Source organism: Symphodus melops (genome assembly GCF_947650265.1).
Source record: "Symphodus melops genome assembly, chromosome: 5".
NCBI classification, from domain to species: domain Eukaryota; kingdom Metazoa; phylum Chordata; class Actinopteri; order Labriformes; family Labridae; genus Symphodus; species Symphodus melops.
The window spans coordinates 20,806,521-20,828,636 of record NC_136695.1 but is presented as its reverse complement, the minus strand read 5'-3'; the positions used below and the strand labels follow the sequence as shown (position 1 = coordinate 20,828,636).

Below are 22,116 nucleotides of genomic sequence, written 5' to 3'. Positions count from 1 at the left end.
CACTGTTACAAGATGGGGTAGGCTGCACACCTCTCTCTGGAGATTTGTTCTCCTTTCTGCCCTATGCAACATCCAAAGGCCTCCTGGGATCTTTACATCAGAGCACAAACGTGGAAGAAGTTTTCCCCATTAACAGAGAGGGTTGTTGGTGTTTCAGTATTTTTTCAGTATTTTAGAGAGGAGTCATTTTAATGAAGTATGATTACATATAATGCTCTGCTTAATGATGCCTTTCTGTGACTTCAGTGCAAAAAAACCCCGGCTGCACAGCTTTGGTTTATATGCATCATTTTATTTAGTGTATTTACAAACAAGCACATGCAGGAGGTGGACAGTGACTGACACTAAAGGGGCACTGAACTCTATGCAATAGTCGGACACAGAGGGATGTCTACAGGCTACATGACATCAGAGAAAGAGAAGAGGAGGAAGAAGGTACAGAACTCATTGTTACACTTACACACACACACACAGGTGAAAGTGCAGGATGTGCAGACACGCAGATGCGCTCACCCTCATCTCTGCTTTCACTGCCACTTAAGCTGCTGCCATGTGCACACTCACTCACACACACGCACACACACACACACGCACGCACACACACATAATGAACCCAGATAGATAGAGAGACATTAGATGGGTCAGATAGAGCTATTCCTTTCAGAGACCTTGAGCTCAATAAATACATCCAATAAAATGTATTTGGACTTAAACATTGCCTAAAAAGTTAACTGATGTTGTATCTTTATTTGGATAATATTTCTAACATGTACGCATTATTCATTTTATGGCATTTATTGTGATCATAATTATTACATGATAGGAGTACTGGTTTAACTCAACGCTACCAGACACTTGCCATAAATGACAGTAATGTCATGCTACATGGCATTAACATACTAACGTGGAGACTTTGAAGAACTAAGCGTTCCCTGATTGATCGTCATTTGAAAACTTTCCTGCAGAATTAAACAGAGGTCCTTTAGTGTCAGCCTTAAAGTCAGGGTCCTTTGTTTGAACTTTTTCGCAACTTGCATTAAAACATGTAACCAAAGCTATGACTGTAAAAAAAAGAAGAAGAAAGAAAAGGCTTTTAGTTTTACATTGAACCATATGCATAGTTATCAATATATACTATAGAGAATAACAAATAAATATCATGAAACAAAGCAATGTATTTCATATGAGCAACATCAGAATCAACAGATCACATACACCACAACCACTTGTACTACCACTATCATTAATATCAATGATCATGATGAGCAAACATGGCGGGGAGTTAAATACAGAAGCTGAGGTACGAAGTGAAGACCAGCCACCAAACCTATAGACTTCACAAAAGCATGAAGGAATTGCAAACATCTGGAGTTTGGTCACTGCATTCAATTCAAGGTAAGATGGTTGGAAAAGGAGCTGAGCATATTTTTGTGAAGTTGCACTTTAACACATGCCGCTGCCCTTTAAGGGTATGGACAGGTTGAGAGATTAGCTACAGATTGCTGTTTTCCAGATGTTAACTTTTTTTTTTTTTTTTTTATGACAGAGGGGAAAATGTAGAAGTGTTCTGGCATTCATTGAAATCATTCATGGCACATTACAATGCATCAAAGTATGAGGCTAAATCTAATAACTCTGAATATGATGTCAAGACAATGGCAATACATAAAGCGCACAGGAGGGAAGATACTGGATTTCATACTTAAAACAAACACATTTACCTTTTTCTTTTGCATGTATGACGACCACCGTATGTTAAGTTACAGATGTGAAGGTAAAGAAGTAACCGAATTGTTTTCACTCATCCACTCTCTCAGGCTGCTGCTTTTATTTTACTACCTGCTTTCTCTTTATCATCTATCTTTCTATCTATCTTGGGAATATTATTCTAAATTTTAATATTTTATATATATATTTATATTTTTTTTATGTATATTTATACAGTCAAATATATTAGCAGAAACATGTCAAACACACATGAACCAGGCGATAAAGATGGTCAATAGGGGTGAAAGTCAATAGGACACAGATCTACACAGCTACAATTCACTACATCACTACGCAGTATGTAACAAGAGCTAAGGCCCAGTACTCAGACATGTCTTCTTCACCCGACAACCTGCTCCCGTCAGCTGGCATCGAGATATTAAGTGGCTACTCTCAGGCCATTGCCTCCTCACAACAGGCAGCCGATGATCTGACAGCACTTGAATCTACTTGCAGTTGATTGCACAGAGTTGTTCCCCTGTGATTGTTTTCAGATCAGTGGCTGACAAGGGAAGCAGAAATGGGGGGTGGGGGACATTTTAAAAGGGATACTTCACTTCAAGATCAAAGGTCTTCCAGTGTGAAATGATCTCAGTTTGACTCGAGTCATTATTTCACACCATCTGCTGCATTCCTGCTGTTAAAATACATTAGTTTAATGCTACCAAACTGGGTGGATGATGATGCTAGGAAAAACTCCCATATGTTCATACAGGGAGAAAAGCTGCACACTGCTCCTGATGCACATAGAGCAGAGCAGATGGTACTTTGCACTCGAGTCAAACTTAAACAGAGAAATATCCCTTTTCCTGAGTAGTAGAGCCTCACCAAAACCTCTCAATACTTGCCTTAAATATATCTATATATCTATAATTATTTATTTATTTTTTATTGTCTGATTGCAGCAGTTTTGGTGCTGAAGTCACATGATGAGGGAGGTGTAGCCAATAGGTACCAGCCCCTCTATGTCTCCCTGACGACAGCGGATCCAGTCTTGATCGACTCCTCCTAACACCACAAGTTCCTCCCCTTTGCAGAAGCTGAGCTCTGATCCAGTTCCGTTGTGGTCGCACAGCGTTCGCACTGACCTGAGGACACACAGCAGAGACCATTTCAGCCCAATTGTACCACATCTACACCAACGTCAGCTAAATCTTTTGATGAGTCAGATCGCAGGATTGTTCAAAGTCAAACGGATGAGTCATCAGTTATGGGCTTAGAAAGACAAATATTGAGTTGCGGAGTACTTCCCACACCCACATGTGCTCTTTGGAGGGAAAGAAAACGTGTCTAAAAAAGAGACACCATGACGCCCTAAAGGACATTTACAGCAAACTAAGTGTTATCGGATTTCTATAATGTATCTATTTTCAACTATCTACCATATTGTGGACTTTTTAATAATATATTCTAAAACAAATTTTGATTTTTTTAAATCAAAATGAGCATATTTAATGCATTTTTTATGTGGTCAGATTGAATGGCCGATGACGCAGTTGCATTAACATGTCAGTTCTTTTGTTTATGTGTTCTCTCTCACTTTATTTTTCATGTTTCAAAGGTGTCTTTGAGGTCTGCTGGTTGGATAAATGTCTTTAAGAGGGAAGACGTGATTTTCACAACTCTATGTTGTTGGATATTTTTTTGTCTCTATATTTGAACATTTAGTTCATTTTTACCTCTGAGTAAAGCTCCACCTTGTGGTGGGCAACTGTCATCCGAGACAAGACTGTTAGTTGTAATATGATTCTTTAGTATTTGTTTTGAAGCTAATAGAAAATGTCAGATGTATCAAGTTAAATCAACACTGCATCTGTGGTTGGAGATTTTCATTGTGAAATGTATCTATCACTCCAGTCTCTAATCAATTACGTTGCTTCTGTCCTTGTAAAAATGCATCACCCTTTATGTCTGTTTTACCTGAGTGGCCTGGGCTTGTCCTTCATCTCTAGTGTATCAATGTCTTTCTCTCGCTCTGCTTCACTCTCTTCCTGCTGCTCTGCAGCCCTCCTTAAGAGTGGGGTGGAGTTGCTGCTCACCATTCGGGTCAGTGCAGTGACACCAGGAGCAAGCCACTGAGAGGGTCGCCTGTGGAGACGGACCAATGAGGAAAAGAGGAGTTGAAAAACAAAGCTGTCTCAGCTTTTAAATCATGCAAGTTTTGTTTATGTAATTGTATTCACTTACAGTTTTTCAAGTACCTAATATTTGTTTTCTTCTATGTTTTCATTCAGATAAATTCTTTGCTTTATCTGTAGCTTAAGATAGAAGTGTATCATGTGTTGGCTAACCTGGTAGGTGGTGTGTTTCCAGGTGGGCTGTTGAGGCTTCTAGAGGCTCCAAACAGCCGCCCAAAACCCCAGGGAACCTGAGCGCTACAGCTGACCGGGGCGAAGTCGCTCTCTGTCTGGATCTGCAGATCCGACAGGTCCGTCTTCACTTCATCCTTTTTCAGGCTCAGCTCTGACAAGTTCCTACTCAGTCTTCCCCCCAAACGCATCACGGCCCCCCATCCTTGCTGGATCACCTGTGATTAAAACAAAACTATCAGCCCCATGGGATCAAACATCGTCTTACACAACACAAACTCAACAGCTAGACAGAGGTGAATACCTGTCCAGCCTGCTGGGCAAGGCTGTCCTCATCATCTTCAGGAGGAGGTAATGCTCCAATCTCTTTCTCCTGTACCCACATCAGCTGAGGACTGGTCTGTGCCAGAGAGACAGAAACCTTTAAGGGTACAGCACTGATCTGTGCTGACTCTCCTGATCCTCCATTCTTTGCATTAACCAGAGTTGATGCTTTTTCTTTGGTGGCCTGCAGTTCTGGGCTTTCAAAGTTGACCTCTGACAGGGTTTCAATATATCTGCAGCCTGTGGTTCCAGATTTTTCTGTTGATCCAGCATCCTGAGAAGGTGGGCTGGGGATCTCCGGCCTGTGACTGTCTGGCTCTAGATGGTGGTGCTGGAAGAGCAGGTCGAGGTTGAATGTTAGCAGGCTGAGAGGCTGCAGCACCAGGAGCAGCTCCTCGAACAGAGGCTGGCATGCAGACAGCGACAGTCGCATGAAAGAAGTGGGACGGTAATATGTCTCCAGCACATCTGAGAGGAAGAGAGATCACAGTTACACATTTCTAAAACATTAAAATGTATACATAAAGAAAAAGAGGAAACTTACCACAGCAGGACTGAAGGTGAGACAGCCAGAAATCAAGACGCTTCGTACTAAAGAGAAAAATAGAGAGAAAAGTAAACATGAGGATATAAAGAGGTGCATGAAAATAAAAAAAATATTGGTAGACATTCAAAAAATTGTTATCTGACTACTAATTTGAGAATTGTTTTGGACATCAGAAAGTTTTTATCTCGCTTGTAATAATCATCCTTTGGTCAGTTTGGATTCAATTCTGAAGGGATATCTTGAGGAAGAAAAAGCCTCATTTAGAAAACTACTGCTGTAATTGGAGACTTAAAGGCTTACTATGTGACTTTCAGAGCAGATTTTTAAGCCAAAACAAATGCTCTCCTCCGACACACCTCCTTCATCCCTACCCTCCTGTCTCCACATTTAACCCGCTCCTCCCGTCCTGATTCCCCAGCAAGTGACGACTTCTAATAAACATCTGACAACAAGAGTCTGCGATCAATATCAAGTGACAATATGTAGCTCAAAGTTGATTAGATTTTTATCTCTTTTATCTTTTTAAGGCCAAAGAAAATATTTTGGTTGTCCATCCGTTGTCCTCTATAAAGACCCGAGAAACAGAGTCCCTGAGTGGGCAGTGCCACACAGCGGCAGGGCAAACGGTTAGAGAGGGAGTCACGTTAAACAACAACAACATATGGTTGTAAATGTACTTCACATGTTGTTTTGGGAATTAATAGTACACCTCCTCCCTGTGAGTGTGTGTGAATGAGTGTGCCATTGGCAGGTTTGTGTGTGTATCTTCAGTTCTGGGCTTTTACTTTTGTTTTGGTTTTTTTGGGTGATTTTGTGTGTTTGTCAAACTTTGTGTTGGTTTTTTGGGGGTGGTTTTCATTCAATCCATTTACTTTTTCTACCAGAATCATTAACATGCTTTACATTTCTGTGTGAAATAAGTCAACCACACGAAACTAGACTTACTTCAGAAGGCCGAGCAGGAACGCATTGAACCTTTGCTTGCTCTGTCTCAGCTGGGGCAGCTCTCTGACTCGAACTTGAAGGTTGAACAAGGCTTGTGTTTTTGGACCTTGAGAAGTGGGTTGGGAGAAAGCGTAGGCAAAGAGCGGATGAAAGGGATCAATAGAAGAATTTACTACTGGGAGCAAAATATTGCAGTGAAACTTGGGCCTAATAGGCCAATCAATATCTGCATCCTGTTGTTCGCTTAATTCAGCATTTCAGACACTAAAATCAACAAGTATTGACTGATGTGTGGGAAAAAGGACAGAGAGACTAAGTCCAGGGTTCATCTTTATCACCCTGGGGAAAACAAACAAAAAATCTGCCTAACATTGTATCTTTAGAGTCAAAATCTATAAATGCTAATTCCCCTATGATCCTTTGAATGCTACCTGGCTGTGTGGAGGCCTGGACCAGACCCCAGGCAGAGTTTGGCCTCCTGCCCGCAATCAGGTCAGTCTGGTGGGGTTTCAAACCATCAGTCAGCAGGCTGTGCAGGGCAGGGCAGAGGCACTGCAGCACCAGACGGCCCAGGGAAGGATTTATAGTGCTGTCTCCTGATAAGGCCTGGGAGGAGTGAAAAAAAGAGGGCAGTGGAGAGGAGAGGAAAATGGAATGGAGTGAGAAAGAAAATGTGCAGTGAGAGGTAGAGCAGCAGATTGAATCAGACAGGAGGAGAGAGAGAGAGAGAGAGAGAGAGAGAGAGAGAGAGAGAGAGAGAGAGAGAGAGAAGGAAGAAAATGGGACACAAATGAGAGTTTGAGAGAAACAGCGAGCAACGAGGGTCAGTATGATGTCATGAGAGATGATTCAGGGGCGGAGTTAGTTAAAATGTCTCAATTCTACAAGATAGGTACGTCAAAAGATTTTCTAGTACCTTGTTAACTGAGATAGACTGAGGAGAGATGGAAAAATAAGCAGAGTCAGGACGAGAAGAAACAGATGGGTAAGGATTTAAAAGATGAAAAACAAATGAATACAGTTTGACATTCTGTTTCTCGACACAAAGATTTGTTTCAGTTTATGGCACCTTTGAACACATTGTGCAGATGTGACCAACAAATGTCCCTCTTCTTATCTTAGAAAACCTTCTTAACTAACGTATTTTCTCTCGACAGGATAGATCTGTCATTACACTTACATGCAGTTTGTTTCCCAAGGTAGCCATATAAAGCTGAAGTCTACAGGGCAATCAAACTTTTTGTCAATAAACTCCTCGCTAAAAACTTGAAAAAATTATTTTTTTTAATTTGAAAAAATCCTGGAGATTAACTGCTAGAAAGTGAAACATAAACATGTCAAAACCCAATCCAGCAGGGACTGACCTTCTGAACAACTGTCCGTGAAGAACTGAACTGGGCCAAGATGGCTTCCACTGCAACACTGACCGCACTGACCAGAGCTGGGAGAAAAATAATGACTGTCTGTTAAACTGTGAGAGCTACAACATTTAGGAACAAAGATCTATACAGTTGAAATAATGTGTTCACCTTTTTTCTCCTGCAGGAACAGAGAGGACAGGCCCAGACCTCTCATTGGATAATCCACATCTTCGCCCATCCAGGAAGTCCCTGTCCTCTGTACTGAGCCAGCGAATGAAACACTGCGAACAGCTGATAGTGACAGCACAAAACAAAAAATGACTTACTGAAAAAGATTTTGTTTTAAACAACCACAGTTCATGTGAGATGTATAATAGCTCACCACAGACAGTTACACTTTCACTGAAATATTTGTGTTATTAGAGGGAGCAATTAAGCAATGAGAAGCATTGGAAAAGGCAGTTAAAAGCAGATGGTAAAACTGACAACAGCGTGTGAGGACATCCTGTGAACATTTGTTTACTGTGACTGGCTTTCAACATCTGGATCTGTGAAGACGACTACAGTACTTTCTGTATGCAGCAGGGATATACATGATCCCATGCATTAATGTTGACTGACACAAAAAAAAACCCCTCAAACAAGCACAACAATGCACAGGAGGAACTGCAGAGTTACAAGGGGGGGGGGAAGCAAACCTACGAGCTGCCACATCAGTCAGGAAAAAAAACTACACAGAAGTGCAAAGGGAAAGTTGATGTTCTGACAGATTTATATAATGTAATTATATAAATACAAACATTCTTATAATAAACAGAATGCAGTGGACCTTAGCTAGTAAGTAAACACACAGACAAAAAAGGTTAAACCAAATTAAAAAAATCCCTACACTGGATTATCATCAAGCTTTTTTTTGGGCTGTGCCTGCCTGGCATGAAATGCATTTTACCACGTCGTGCAAAAAACAAAAACAAGAGGGGGACTGACACAAAGACAGACGGAAGAAGACAAAGAGAGTGATGAGAGTGATGAGAGACACCCTCTGACAGGAGCAGCTGTTATCCGCACACGGGCCTTCTGCAGATATGAAAGCACCCTGTAGATGAGACGTATCAGGCTACCTGCAGAGAGCTGACTCCTGATACATAAAACATCTACAGTTACAGAGTTCTTTCAAATCTGCAAACTAGCTGGATTGAGTAGGTGACAGAAGTGTGAAGGCCACCAGATCCACAGAAGAGAACACAGAAGGACGGACAGACGTACATGCAAGCAAGATGGCTGAGAAAAAAGAGAGAGAGAGTAAAATGTAGGGAGAGAGAAATCTTACTCGCCACACTTGACTGCGGAGGAGCCTGGTAGAGTTTTGGGGGTAGGGGGGGCGCCCTGGGTGGGATAGGGGGGTAGAGGTTTGGATAGTAGAGGGGAGCAGCGAGGGCAGGCAAGGTGTGAGAGCGAGGGAAAAGCGGGGAGCTGAGGCTGTAGCCTGCTGCACCAGGTGGGGGCACTCCTGAGCGCAGAGGAGGGGAGAGGGCTCCAATAGGAGAGAGTCGGGGCGGGGCACCCCTGTGCAGGGGGCAGTTTTTAGGGTGGTAAAGGTAATATGTTGGAAGAGGGGGAAGCTCTTTAGATGTTCTTTCCTTGTCCGTATGCGAGTGTGTGCGTTTTTCTGAGTACAGTGAGTCCATGGTGCTGATGCTGTTCGAATAGGTCATCATGACATCAATGTTCTTATATGGGGTGGAGCAACCCAGAGTGTCTCCGGTTTCACACACATGTGTTTTTGACTTTGTGTGTATGTCTAATTCACTGCAGTAGAGGGAGTCAAAATTACAGATTGAGTCAGACTCAAAGTCCTTGCAAGTGTTAATGAAATCCCCATCATCACCTGGAGAGTCTACACCAAAATCAGCCAGGGAGTCATAGTTAAACCCAGAGCTTATATTAGCATTAGAAACATCCGTGTGGACACAAGCTGAGCTGTCAGCCGGGCCCTGTTGAGTGCTGCTGTGTTTGTCTCTGGACTCCCTGCCTGCATGTCTGTTGGGTCTGGGATCTGCAAAAGGCTGGGAGTTACAGTAGCCGGGGCGAAAGGGAGGGAGGGTTGCGTGGAGGAAGTAGGGTTGGGAGGACTGGGTGAGGGACAGTGGGGGGGAGGAAACTGCATATTGGAAAGTTAAAAAAAAAAAAGAAGAAAAAAAAAAAGAGGAGAGACATTTTAAGGTGCAGGATACAGAGGGGCACACAAGCATAGTGACATATGGGAGAAAAGTGAACAAACAAGTGGAAACAGCAGAATGGGATGGAAAGGTGAGAAAAACAAGGAATATTAAAGCAAAAAAAAAAGTGGCAACGAAATGGGAAGGAGAAAGAGATGCAGAATTATGTTAGAGTCTGTCCAGAGAAAAATGCACATTCATGAATGTTTTCCAGCAGAGATCGTTAACATGTAATATCATGCAGAAATGCATCATTTAAACAAGTCAAACAGTTGATTGACAGTTACACAGACAGTGTATGAGTCAATGGAGTTGATTTATGAAGAGTAATAACTGCAGTCTTTTTTTATTTAGATTGTGACACAACAGGAAATGACATCGTTGCCATAAAACACCACTGTTCAGCAGTCTATTTGATGCAGTTGAAATGATTACTCTGTCAATCAGCCTCTCATTCACTAAAGACTGAAATTAAAATGCCACCATCAATCCCAAAGATTAATCATATTAGAAATCAGAGTTTTCTTTACAGCATCTGGTTTCACTTTCATTTCCAGCTTGTCCTAAAAGCTATGAATATAAAGTATGATACTGTACAGTGAGTTCCAATCGAACAGTTTTTAGTACTTTACTGCAGTGCATGCCATCATCACCTCTGGATCACCTTCTCTCTCGCTCCCTCTTTCTTTTCTCTCTCTTTGTTTCTACGTCTCTCTACCTCTCTCCCCTCTCCACCAGGACAGCACATACGAAATAATGCTGAGTCAGTCAACAGATAGACAGATACAGACTTCTGTTCGCTTCTTCTCAATCACTGTGTCTATCCCTGTGAAGCTGAAAACACTGTGAAGAAGTACTTTTCTTTACACTCATTTGCCTGAGACAGACTGATAGGATATGGGTTAAAACAATCAGCTAAATGCAACCATACCGTAGCTAGACTTGAGCTGACTCTCAAAAGGAACTAACACATGATACTTCCTATTTTTCTGGCACAGCTCTCGGCAATTGGTTTATTTATTAGGTCCGCCCCTTGGGTTCTTAAAGGTGTACACACCTTCTTTTTTTTTACTGGCTTGTTCCCCTCAGCATATAGTTACTTTGTAATTCATTTGAATGTGGGAAACAGAAAGCAAATGTAAGTAATGTGATAATACTGAAGTAATAATGGGACACATATCCACCAGGCTTAAGACACTTTCCTTTTTAAAAACAGTTTATAATGAACCTGCCCCAAACATCAGAGATTTATGTTCCAGCGAGATCACTAGAGTCCTCTCCTGCTTCTCAGTGAATGTTTATAACGCATCTCCCACAAGTATGACAAGCTCTCTCTTTAATGTTTAATGTAATGTAATTTTAATGTACTGTTTTAGCCTCGGTCTAAACTTTATCATCTCACGTGCTCTACACTAGCTTTATCCATGGCATTTAGTTTATTTTTTTCATGATTTTTTTCTGAATTGATTTTTGTATTTTTTAATGTTTTTAAAGTTTTCATCTCTTATTCTGGCAAAATTCTTTTTTTGTGATTTTTTTCCATTTGTGTTTTATGTGAATCCCTTTGGGATGCCATCTTTTATGCACACTGTAATGTTTCACAAGTGCAGAAGATTGTTGTACATCTCTCAAAAGTGTGTATACCAATTAAATGAGACACTTTTTGGTTCTGAAAGAACATGAGCTGCTTCATTTAAACATTACAGTACCTAGGCATTAGCACTTGAACCCTTGATTTCTATGGAGACTACTGCGGCTCTGTATTAGATGAGTAACTTGATCTTAGCTCTCTGTGCCACTCTAGGGAGCAAGGGTGGAGGGCATTGGAGAGAGAGGATAAACATCAATAGAAAAGAATCCAAAGATCCTACTTCGACTGGAACTACAGCTAATAGTGGAAGATAATATGTTGATATTTAAAGACATTTAGCAAGAAACAAACAAGAGAGTAAAGCTGAGAGTCAGTGGTGGAAAGGAGGGAGAGAAAGGTTGTGAGCTCAGTGGGCACACCATTATCCCCCTCCTGTTGGTCTGAAGAGTGGATGAATAATTGAATGAGGCAGTGATGACATCACACTCTGATAACCAGTGCAGGAAATACTGGCTGGAAACTTTCCAACCTCCTACTTCTCCTCATATTACCCTCACTCCCTTAACTTGCTTTCTCTCTCCATCTTCCTACTGTTACTCATATTCCAACTCCAGCTTTCACTATCTTGTTCCTCTCCCTGTTTTCATTTATCTGTCATATAATGCATCATCCCTCTCTGGCTCAGGCTCATCCCACATCTCTTCTCTGTTGTATCAGTGCATCATCTCTATAAGCGAGTCAACTTTTCACCTCCCTTGGTTTCTGTCTTTTTCTTTTGTTTGAAAATATTATTTGTGCATCCCTGAAAAAAGTTAACTAGCTGACTGTTTTGTTGTTTATGCTGTCTGTCTCTCTTCATCCTCTGCCATCCCAGAGTTGTTGTCTCTTTTAAATTCTGCTGAGTGACTTTGCAGTAAATGTGCAGATATGATACCACTTGTTATTTCTGGATACCAATATCAATTCTGATACCTCAACTTGAGTAATGGCTGATCCCAAGTATCTGTACTGGGCTATAAATAAAGGTACCCTTAGTGCAAAAGCATTAAGTTTTGACTAATTTTACAGTCTTTGTTAGTATCGCATTGTTGTTGTTTGTTATTAAGTTATGGAGCCTAATTAGTCTTAGGTATTTGATTTGTAAATTAACTGGCATACTCACCGATACCACATACTGGTGTCAGTGTTGATACAGCTCTATTTATGTTTTTGTCTATACAAACTGTACGCACAAATATACACACATGCAGATTTCTTCCCGCGTGTCATCAATTTCACCTTCCTACTTTATTTTTGATGGCAGCAACATCGGGATTCATACTCACCTGAAGTTCTTGACTCGAAAGTCCTCTCTCCATCGGCTCGTCCTCTCACCTCCACCTTCTCCTCTTCCTCTTCTTTGACTTCCTTTTCCACACTCTTATCTTGTTCACACTCCCACTCTCTGCCAGTGGTCCACAGGCTGCTGTCACTGATGGAGCAGCCAATCTTCTGAGATGGGCACAGCTCCAGTTGTCCCCCCTCCTTGTCCGCTCTCTGGAGCATCTCCTTCAGAGCGGCCATGGAGGTGAGGGCCGGTGGCGGCTGCATGAAGAAGGCCTGAGCCTGAGATGTGTACTCCCAATGCTGGCCATCACTTCCTTCCTTTTCTCTTCTCCACCTCAGGTTGTAGAGTATATCTGCATCTGGTGTAATAACTGTTGGATCGGGATCTGGGTCAGTAATCACCTTTGTTGGAAGGGAGGCGCTCTTGTTACGGAAGCGCATCTCTTTAAAAGTTGTGGTCTTGGGAGGTACGCCTGGAGACGACCCTGATGAAGTGAGCTTCTTGGGAGCTTCCCTAGGAGATTTTTTCCTTTCCAGGGTACGAGTTTTAGGGGGGCCTTCGCATTCAGGTGTGAATGCTATGAGCCAATCAAATCTCTCCGGTTGGGCAGAATTGGCTGAGAGAGTGCTAACTTTGACGGGTGGATGAGACGAGGGGATAGGGGGTAAGGGGCGAGGAGGAGGAGGAGGGGGAGGTGAATCTGGAAACACTGTGTGATATTGGAAAGATTCAAGGTTAATTTTGTTTGTTTTAGTTTCATGTGTATTGCTAAGGTTGGTGCTGTAGTAATGGTCAGAGGTCACACCATTGTTCCTTTTTCTTCTCCTTGCCAACTCAGTGAACGAGGTGGTTTTTTGAACATCCATGTTTTCCTCTTTCTTTCTGCCTTCTTCAGCTACATCTGCTCGACCATCGCAGATCAACTTGCCTCTGCTGCTCCATGCATCTCTGGCTAACATTTCTGTGTCACATTCCTTATCCTCCTGCTCTTTTAGTCTGAACTCCTGTGGCTCAACAGACCTGGACGAGAAAACATTATTTCCGTCTCCCTCATCCTCCAGGCCTCCAACACAAACTCCGAGCTCGGGGCTGAGTTTGAGGAGCTCAGCTTGAGTCAACCCGGCAAGCATCAGCAGCTTCCGAATTTCCACATCCAGTGTGTGGAAGGATGGGGGAGGAGGCAGGGCGGGCGGAGGTGGTATGGCAGGGGGAGAGGAGGAGGACACTGAGACTACAGGGGGAGGAGGTAGAGGTGGGGGTCGTGTGGTTGGAGGAGGAAGGCAAAAAGGGGTCTTTTCCTGTTCCTGTTGAAGAGCGGCGATTCGCTGGGCCTCCTTTCTGGCAAGGTGACGCTTTCGAGGAGGGGGGATAGGAGGAGTTGGGGTGGGAATAGCTGGAGGTGGAGAAGGAGTGGTATAGAGGGTAAGGTATGGGACTGGTTTTGAGGTGGGGAGGGGAGGGATGGAGGGAGGAGATGGTGGTAGGGGTTTCTCACACCTAAAAGTGGTGAATGTTGGGGAGGAAGAGTTGGGGGAGAAGGTAGTCATAGTAGGGGATGTAGAAACAGCCATGGAGGTGGTCTCCCTGCTGATATTGATGTAGGTGTGGAGGTCAGAGCTTACACTAGCATGACGAACTGGGGGTTTAGGGGGTCTAGGTGGCGGCTCAACCGGGGAAGGGGTGAGGGAATCAGGAGCAAGAGGATCCTCGCAATCTGAGGGAGCAGTGAGGTCAACCCCTGCATCTGAGAATTCCTGAGACTCTCCCATCACCCCTCGACTTTTATACAACTTCCAGGGAATGTCGATGTTTCCCATTTCATCCATTACATCTGAGAGATCCTGCTCCTCCAGATCTCCTAGATCAAATCCCTTCTCGTGGAGTTTGGCAATATAAGCCAGTTTTACTTCCCTATTCACCTTCTCCAAGCGATCCAGGTGATCCAGTCGATCCCTCAGAACATCCCAGTGTTGCTCACCCTCCAGATCCCAGCGAGCCACTTGGATCACTTGGCTGAAGCGCTCCATTTTACCAAACTCACCAACTGACTCGAGAAAGTCAAGCAAGCCTAGTTTTGCAACCTCAGAATCACCTTTGACACCTAGGTAGTCAGGAGATGGGGAGTCAAGGGCGGAGGGGTAGCCCTCATCTGGGGAGCAAGGACAATTTTGGGAGAAGGGATTGCTAAGAGGGAGGGAGGGGGGTGAACGCAAGGGGGGCTGGCATTCAAAAGATTGGGTCTTAGGGGACAGAGCCATGGATAGATCATCTTGGTCGTGAGAAGAGCAGATGGAGGCGGATTGATCTGCACAGTCAGACTCCAGATCAGAGCAGGAGCTGATTGAAGTGGAGGACGATGAGGTAGAAGAGGACAGAGAGAACTCCAAGAGGGAGGGAGGACAGTCACAGCATGATGGTACCAGAGTGTCGTCGTCATCATCATCGTCGTCATCATCATTGTCGGCCTCGTCATCATCGTCAATATCAAAATCTCCGCTGCTTTCTTCCTCATCATCGTCTTCCTCGACTTTTACGTGCTTCTTGTTGATGAGATTGGCACATTTATCCGTGTTTTTCGCTTCATTTTCCAGACCGGTAGGGCAGGCTGAGGGCTCCATCTTGGCATGTGCTTCTGAGACAGGCTGTGACTGCTCCTTGGCTCCATTCCCATCATGCCTCTGGGGCAATAATGCTGGTGGAGGAGGTGGTAGCTTCAGTTGCTGCCTGATAGAAATGGTGTTGTTGTTGTTATGGTTATGGTTGAACATGCTGTTGTTATCCTGCGGCGAGCGTCCATCGCAACACAGACACGGAAGGCTTGGTTCGTTGCAGTTCGGGTCAAGTGGGAGAACAGAGGGGAGCAGTGGAGGTGCGGCTGCCGGTGCAATTTTAGTCACGGCAGATGTACGAGCACTCTTAGGTTTGGGTTTGGCTGTTTTGGAGATGGTAGAACTTGCTTTTTGTGAGCTAAACCTGGTTTGGCTTACTGGTGCTCGAGGCTGCACTCCAACCCTGGCCCTGGTGGGTGCAGTGGGGCCTTTGGTAGCACGGCGTGGGGAGGGCGTGGTAATTGTGTTCATGTTTTTATCCTCCCTCTGAAATGCAGCGCCTTGAGCCTTTGGTCCAGCTGAAGCACTGGTCCGTCTGCTGGCGTCAAAGCGCCGTGGCTTTAGAGGCTGAGAGGAGGACTGCATTGTTTAAGGATGCTATGATATTTACGTTGCTATAGAAACAAGGGTTGTAAAAGCTGGACAGATCCAAACGGTGACGCGTCGTGACGGTCACATCTTGGCCTGGATCCCAAGATCCTGTAACATAAAAGGAAATAGAGTAAATAACGACTATGACAAAATTCTGCTCTTCAAAGACGGTTTTCATGCTCTACATGTGCCATCTTAGGCTATGTCTTTGAAGTTAAATCCTTCATCTGGACTGTTCATTTAGTCTCTTTGCTCTGGGCTTTCTCTGTTATAATTATCACAGCCAACGTCCTGGGACAAGACGGCAGTGATAAGGACCCACACACACTGAAACACACAGAAGAGAAGAAAAGATACTGCATCACCACTTTAGAAAGAAGAGCTAATTAAGTTACTCAATCCATAAATTGACAGAACATGAACAAGCAAACTCTCAGTGACTAAATTATCTAATGAATAATAGTTATCGGCTCGAGCCTCTGAAATCAAACACTTGCTTCTTTTAGGTATGTATTGTAGTAAAAAGAGCATGTTGAAGTTTTTGAGGCTCATAAAAACAAAGACATGGAGGTGACATCTTGGGATATTTTTTTTTTTTTTTTAGTCTGACATAGTATAGATCATGTAATTAATAAAGCATTTGGCCAATGAACCACATAATTCTTTGTATTCTTCTTTTATACTTTAAAACACATTTGTTTAAACATTCAGGACACAACAAAAATCTGTTTAAAAAAAGATGTGGCACAATGAAGTGTAGTTTTTCTGCAGGTGAGTGTCTTCAACGTCTTATCTGCTGTTTTGTTGTGCTCTTTGTGCTCAGCTTTGTTATCTTTCTATTGAAATTCAAAACACACACCCACACATATCACATGAAATGGTTCCTATGATAATCGTTGTCATCTAATTTATAGCCTAATAACTGTCACTCATCATCTGAATCTGTTATGTTCAGCTTCACAGAGCTCTGACATTCATGACTGTAGTCAAACTGTCTCCATCTGTGCCAGTCCATCCTTAGAAGATGATAAGAGACAGAACCATCTCCATGAAAAGAAAAGTCTATAAAGAAACAGTACCTGGAGCAAAACATGAAAAATAACGACAATTTAACTGGAGCATGAAATAATCATGCAGCAGCAGTGAACAACAGTGCCTTTTTAAGCTCATATACCAAGGGCTATTGCTCATATATTCCTCCACTGTGCCCTTCACGTCACTGAGGAATATTTAACACTCATCTGCTTACGCCTTTGGTTTGGAATAATATACACAAAAGCCATCATAGCTCTAAAATAACATAAGAAACAGGCTATGATCATATGTAATTTAACCCGTCTTGTGCACAGTGTATACCCCTGCACATATTGATCCCACAGAGCTGATGGAGACAGGGAGGATAGGAGGAGGAGGAGGAGGGGGGAGGAGGAGAGGGGGTACTTCCAACCGCATCGTCCTGATATATAGGCCCATCCAACCCTATTGTAATTAGATGACTACACATCATATAAGGATACAGATATAAATAAGACAATAATGGAGAATTTTGCACAAAACGATTCCAGAGATATCACTGTTAATAAGAAGGTCTGTATGTTTCTTGATGTACGCAGACTCCGTGCGTAAATCACACGGTTTGGTTTACCAGACTAGACCCTGCACGCGCATTTGAAAGCACATCAAATAAAATATCTTCAAATAATGCATAAAGACTCGACTCACCGTCAGATTGGGGTTAAGATGGATGAAGGTCTCCATCTCGTCGAGCGACTCTCATACCAGTCCGAGTGAATGTGAATCTGTGAACGACGTTAACAGCATCAGCATCTGTGTTCTCGCGCGAGCATCAGACCACCATCCCCGTTACCACCACCAAACCCCACCCCTCGGTTGCCTTGTTTTAAAATCCAATTAAACGTCAGTCATTTTCAGTGTTTATCCTTCGAATGACGACTTTTAAGGCCTGCGTTCAAAGAGAGAGTCTAAAATCTGTGTGTTCGACATTCATTCATGCACTTATTTGTTTTGTCTTTAAGTGAATAAAACTACTAAAGACTTGCTTTTGTTGCTTTACTTTTTTTTATACAGCTTGGGTCACAAAAGTTAGTCTACACATTATACATGTAGACTAAAATAGTAAAATATGCTTTAATTTCAAAAAGACATTTTCCAACTGTTTACAAACGCAGCATGTAGCCTATAGTTATCAATCATCAATATCTTCATGGTTTGTAATCTGTTTTCTTTATCTTTATTGAAAGCTAGGTCATTTCATAGATCCATCTTCTCAAAAGAGAAGTAGTTTTGGTTAATATAATTTCAGTATGACTTTCACTGTCTTGTAAAAGACAATACTTAAAGTGTCTTACTACCGAAAACTAAATGATGTGGACATCCTCTGCGACTGCTCGTTGTGGTTTACAATAATATTAATAAAACAATGATTCACTAAGATTTAATAAAAGTTTCATAATTTCCAATATGAAGTTACTTGATTTTTCTCCACTGGCCAATATTTCCCGAACCGAAGAGTGTACACACGACAACCTAAATTACCAAAGCCTTACATTTCAACAGCTGCAAACTTTAGTATATTTAAGTGATTGGGTGAAACATTTGACCAATACTTTGTTTTTCAATAAGAGATTTGTTTTTGCTTAAAAAACAACCAAAGAGTACAAATGTGAGAAAAATACAGTCTATTTATTATTTATTGAAAACATAACATCCAGGCCAGTATACAGACTTTATAGCAGCCATGTACAAACATATAAAACTATAAAGTGGATCAGTTTTGACTGTTTCCTTTATCAGGAAACCAACGCATCACCAATTAAGTTTTTTTTCTCCTCAAATTTAAAACTACATTGACCATCTAATCTGATTTTATGTATCTCTTATTCCTGCAATCGAAAACTTAGCCTTAGCCAGATTCTTAAATAAAGAAACAACATGAAGCAAAAAAAACAGGAAGCTTTAAGTAATTTACAAACAAATATCTACAACATCACTGCAGTTGATAAACTTCCAGAAGATTTGTACACAGTCCTTTTCAGCTCCTGCGAGTGGGTCGCAGAGCCTTTAAGCCATGTTTAGAGTTTCATGATAACCTGGCTCATGCACCTCACAGTGTTAATGGATCCATTCCCTCTCACTTGTTCCTTTTGTAGATCTTCTGGGCGAAGCTGAGGAAGACTGCGTGAGGGAGATTCTGAGCGTGACATGCGATTAGTTCCTGTAGCCGCTGGTAGCTCTGATCTTCATATTTCTTGTAGACTGTTGGCATCTCTAGCGTGTTGTATAGCGCTTTGACCTTTTGAACACTTGCATCATCATGGCGTCCGTAACATGCCTGAGGAGGAGAAGATGTAATCAAGTTTTGCACCAAATCAAGAAGGAACACATTATCAAAATGAATTCGGTCCTGATTCTGCAGGGACTTTGCGTCTTTATTGAATGATGACTTAGCTAAATGAACAAAGTATGAAATATCTGTGACAAAATGACACTTCATTCTGATAACCTCCTTGTACATTACAAGTTGTTGTAATTATGGTATGAAAAGAAATTCACAGCTGCATTTCTATAATGTATAACCATTATTTGAAAAATCCACTTAATTATTTTTACATCTCAGGGAGCTATTCCTGCATTTAAAGTGACGATTGCGCTTTTCTTTATGGAAATCCAGAGAGGGTGGGAGGACGAAGTATGATCTACAGAAAAGGCAGGTTCTCAAAAAAGCATTTTATAGAAATGTAAGGAAACTGCGATGGAAACCTGTAACGTGCAAAACACAAACTTCTGGGCATGTTTGTGGCCAAGAAACACATGTACACGTGTGTTCAAATAACAAAGGGTTGTCATATGATGTCTCACCTCCAGCTCTGCTCTCTGTTCAGAGTTCATAATTTCCAGAGCTTTCACAACCAGCCAGCTACATTTGTTATCCTGGATGTCTGTACCAATCTTTCCTGTCACAGCAGGGTCTCCATAACAGTCCAGATAATCATCCTGCAAGCAACACACATCAGGTTGTTATTAACTCTGTAAAGTCGGCGGCGTATTATTTATTATGTGCCGCCTCAGCAACAGGATGACATAAAAATATATTACCTGAATCTGAAAGAACTCTCCCATCTCAAGCAAGATGTGTTTTGCGTTATTGTGTTCCTCTTCACTCTTAATGCCAGCCTATTAAAGTGAGGTACAAAAACTAATTTACAGACAAGTTCTCTTAAACTTCCAATGTCATCTCATCAAAGTCATGCCTATATCATTCTGTCATGGCTGAAAATGTTAAAAACACTCACCATGTACATTGCAGCTGCAACTGGGAGGTAAAATGAGTAAAAGGCAGTTTTGTATTTAACAATAGCTTTATACCTGGAAGACAAGAGAAGGACATATTTTAACCGCTTTGCTTTGTTAACAACAATCTTCAATGCAAAGTTACTTTACAGATTTATATTCCCCACCTCTCCATGGTGAATCTGTTCAGGTCAATCTGACCAGGAGGAGCTGTCATAAGGTCCAGCGCTTGTCCGAGCTCTGTTTGGAAAGATGTCTGAAATAAACAGAGCTGTTGTGAGAATCCTATGTTTTCTGTGTCTGTGGATGTGTGATCTATCAGGACTTATAATACCTCAGTAAACAGCTCCAGTAGGTGCACGTAGTAGGGCTGATCTCTGCAATGTCTGCGAAGAAGTCTGTAGATTGACCCTTCGAGGAGAAATGAGTCATTGATGGCATCAAGACCTATCCCGTCCTTTAAAACAAACGGAAAGAACACATGAGAAACCGATGACATGCTACTGTGAAACACTTTTTTTTATAAATCAGAAAAAGTAACAACACAAAAATGTGAGTTACATTACAAGTCCCACCTTCTTGTACCAGCAGGGCTGTCCTCTGCGTGTCACAGACGCGTCCATGATATCATCTGCCACGAGGAAAAACGCCTGAAGCTGCAAAGGATCAAAGTTGCAACACAGGTGACTTTAGGAATGTACCTTCTCTGCAAAGTGGCATTACAACAGTCAGCCTCAGAGCTTGTGAGATGAAGGACAAGCAATATAATACATTTTGTAAAGCATGACCTTAATGCCAAAGATAATCCAACACCACAAACTTAATTTGTAAGAAATCAAGTTATTTTTTCCTCATCAACACAGTCATTGAAAAGACCCCAGCCAAAAAATGGATCAATCTGTTACTCTGGTTTTTGACCTTCCTAACCCATCAACTTGATATAAATGTATGTGCTGCAGATATGGGTGGAATAAAGAAAAGTCCTTACCAACTCTATACACCAGCCAACCGTGAGGGCCCTCTGCACTGTGTCCTGTGAGAGCTGAGTGGGTGGGAGAAGCTCCCTCAGTGAACCAATCACAGACAAGCCTCTGTTCCTCTTGCCTCCAGGAGAATTGTACACCAACACCTACAACATGAATGGGATCTCTATGAAGTCCTTGTTAAAAGAAAATCAGCAACAGATAAGACAGCATTAAGTGCATACCTCTTTAAGCCTCTTCAGAGCATCAGTTAGAGCAGGGTCGGTGTGATCCTGCTCTGCTAGCTCCGTCACCAACTCTTCGAACTGGGCTTCAAATAGCTGCGGGTCTGACAGCAGTGCCTTTTTGCTGTGTGTCCCATTGCAAATGTTGTCCCCCTGCAAAGACGAGGCGAACAGCAGAAGAGATTTGTGCTTCAGTTTGGGCGGAGAGACGGACAGCCACATGCTCCGAAGTATGTTAGGGCCATGAAGGACCGTGCAGAGCAAGCGTCTCATATTTGATAAAACCGACAAACTCCCCTCGTCCACGGTTAAAGAGATGTGTCCTCCATGTCGGGCTGCACCGGTAACTACTACATCACAGCTTTAGTAACTTGTTCCGGTTTAGGGAAACTTCAGAGCTAATTAGCTCCACTGTGGCATACTGTAAATCCACTACTTAAGCCTACTAAACAAGAACAAAGACAACACTATAACTCAGTATATAATTTCCTTGTCACGAAAAGAAGCGTTAGCTGACGTACGTCTGCGTTGTGTTCATGCATCCAGTCTGTCAACAAGGCTAGCTATAGCATTACGAATAATTATAATTAAAAAAAATAATCATCATACACATGCCTATACATACCATAATGAAACTGTCGCCTTATCCCAATGTGTTCAGTATAGTACAGCAAAATAGTTTATCTTCTGTTTCTATGTCTTGCTGTCAACCTGAGGTCTGTGAACGTCTCTTGAAACCAGGATATGCAGATTGTAGTTCACTTTCGCGGCACTGCCCATTTTATTCCAAAGCAACAGAACTAAATCTCCCAGCATTCATTGTGAATGTAGCGTGGAGGCGAGGATTTCGAAGGCTCCATTTGACATTAAACACTTTGATTGGCCGGTAGTATCGAACCAGGATGGGCTTTCACACTGCCTGACCAATAGGGCTTGAGAAGGGGCGGGGTTAAAGTGTGGAGAGGGGAGATTTGTGTAGTTAGGGATGAGCCCATTATAGTTTTACTG

The 22,116-nt window shown here is 42.3% G+C and overlaps 2 protein-coding genes across 5 annotated transcripts; both read right to left on the bottom strand.

The window, feature by feature from the left end:
- Positions 1-271: 271 nt before the first annotated feature.
- rusc1 (RUN and SH3 domain containing 1) lies at positions 272-17,413 on the bottom strand. Of its 3 annotated transcripts, XM_079343108.1 has the most exons (13): positions 17,313-17,413; positions 12,389-15,698; positions 8,584-9,414; positions 7,422-7,544; positions 7,257-7,333; positions 6,809-6,826; positions 6,324-6,498; positions 5,893-5,998; positions 4,945-4,991; positions 4,381-4,868; positions 4,059-4,294; positions 3,688-3,855; positions 272-2,855 (listed from the first exon to the last, which is right to left on the bottom strand). In XM_079343108.1, the coding sequence occupies exons 2-13, from the start codon at positions 15,582-15,584 to the stop codon at positions 2,690-2,692; spliced, it is 5,631 nt and encodes a 1,876-aa protein (XP_079199234.1). In that variant the 5' UTR covers positions 15,585-15,698; positions 17,313-17,413; the 3' UTR covers positions 272-2,689. The 3 variants fall into 3 exon arrangements, with proteins under 3 accessions (XP_079199234.1, XP_079199235.1, XP_079199236.1); XM_079343109.1 differs by lacking the exon at positions 6,809-6,826; XM_079343110.1 differs by lacking the exon at positions 8,584-9,414.
- Positions 17,414-18,274: 861 nt separating this feature from the next.
- fdps (farnesyl diphosphate synthase (farnesyl pyrophosphate synthetase, dimethylallyltranstransferase, geranyltranstransferase)) lies at positions 18,275-21,916 on the bottom strand. 2 transcript variants are annotated; one of them, XM_079345136.1, is made up of 10 exons: positions 21,734-21,916; positions 21,109-21,261; positions 20,890-21,030; positions 20,477-20,557; positions 20,236-20,358; positions 20,069-20,157; positions 19,904-19,976; positions 19,707-19,784; positions 19,470-19,604; positions 18,275-18,942 (listed from the first exon to the last, which is right to left on the bottom strand). In XM_079345136.1, the coding sequence occupies exons 1-10, from the start codon at positions 21,734-21,736 to the stop codon at positions 18,742-18,744; spliced, it is 1,077 nt and encodes a 358-aa protein (XP_079201262.1). In that variant the 5' UTR covers positions 21,737-21,916; the 3' UTR covers positions 18,275-18,741. The 2 variants fall into 2 exon arrangements, with proteins under 2 accessions (XP_079201262.1, XP_079201261.1); XM_079345135.1 differs by lacking the exon at positions 21,734-21,916 and having other exon boundaries at positions 21,109-21,630.
- Between the last annotated feature and the right edge of the window lie 200 nt (positions 21,917-22,116).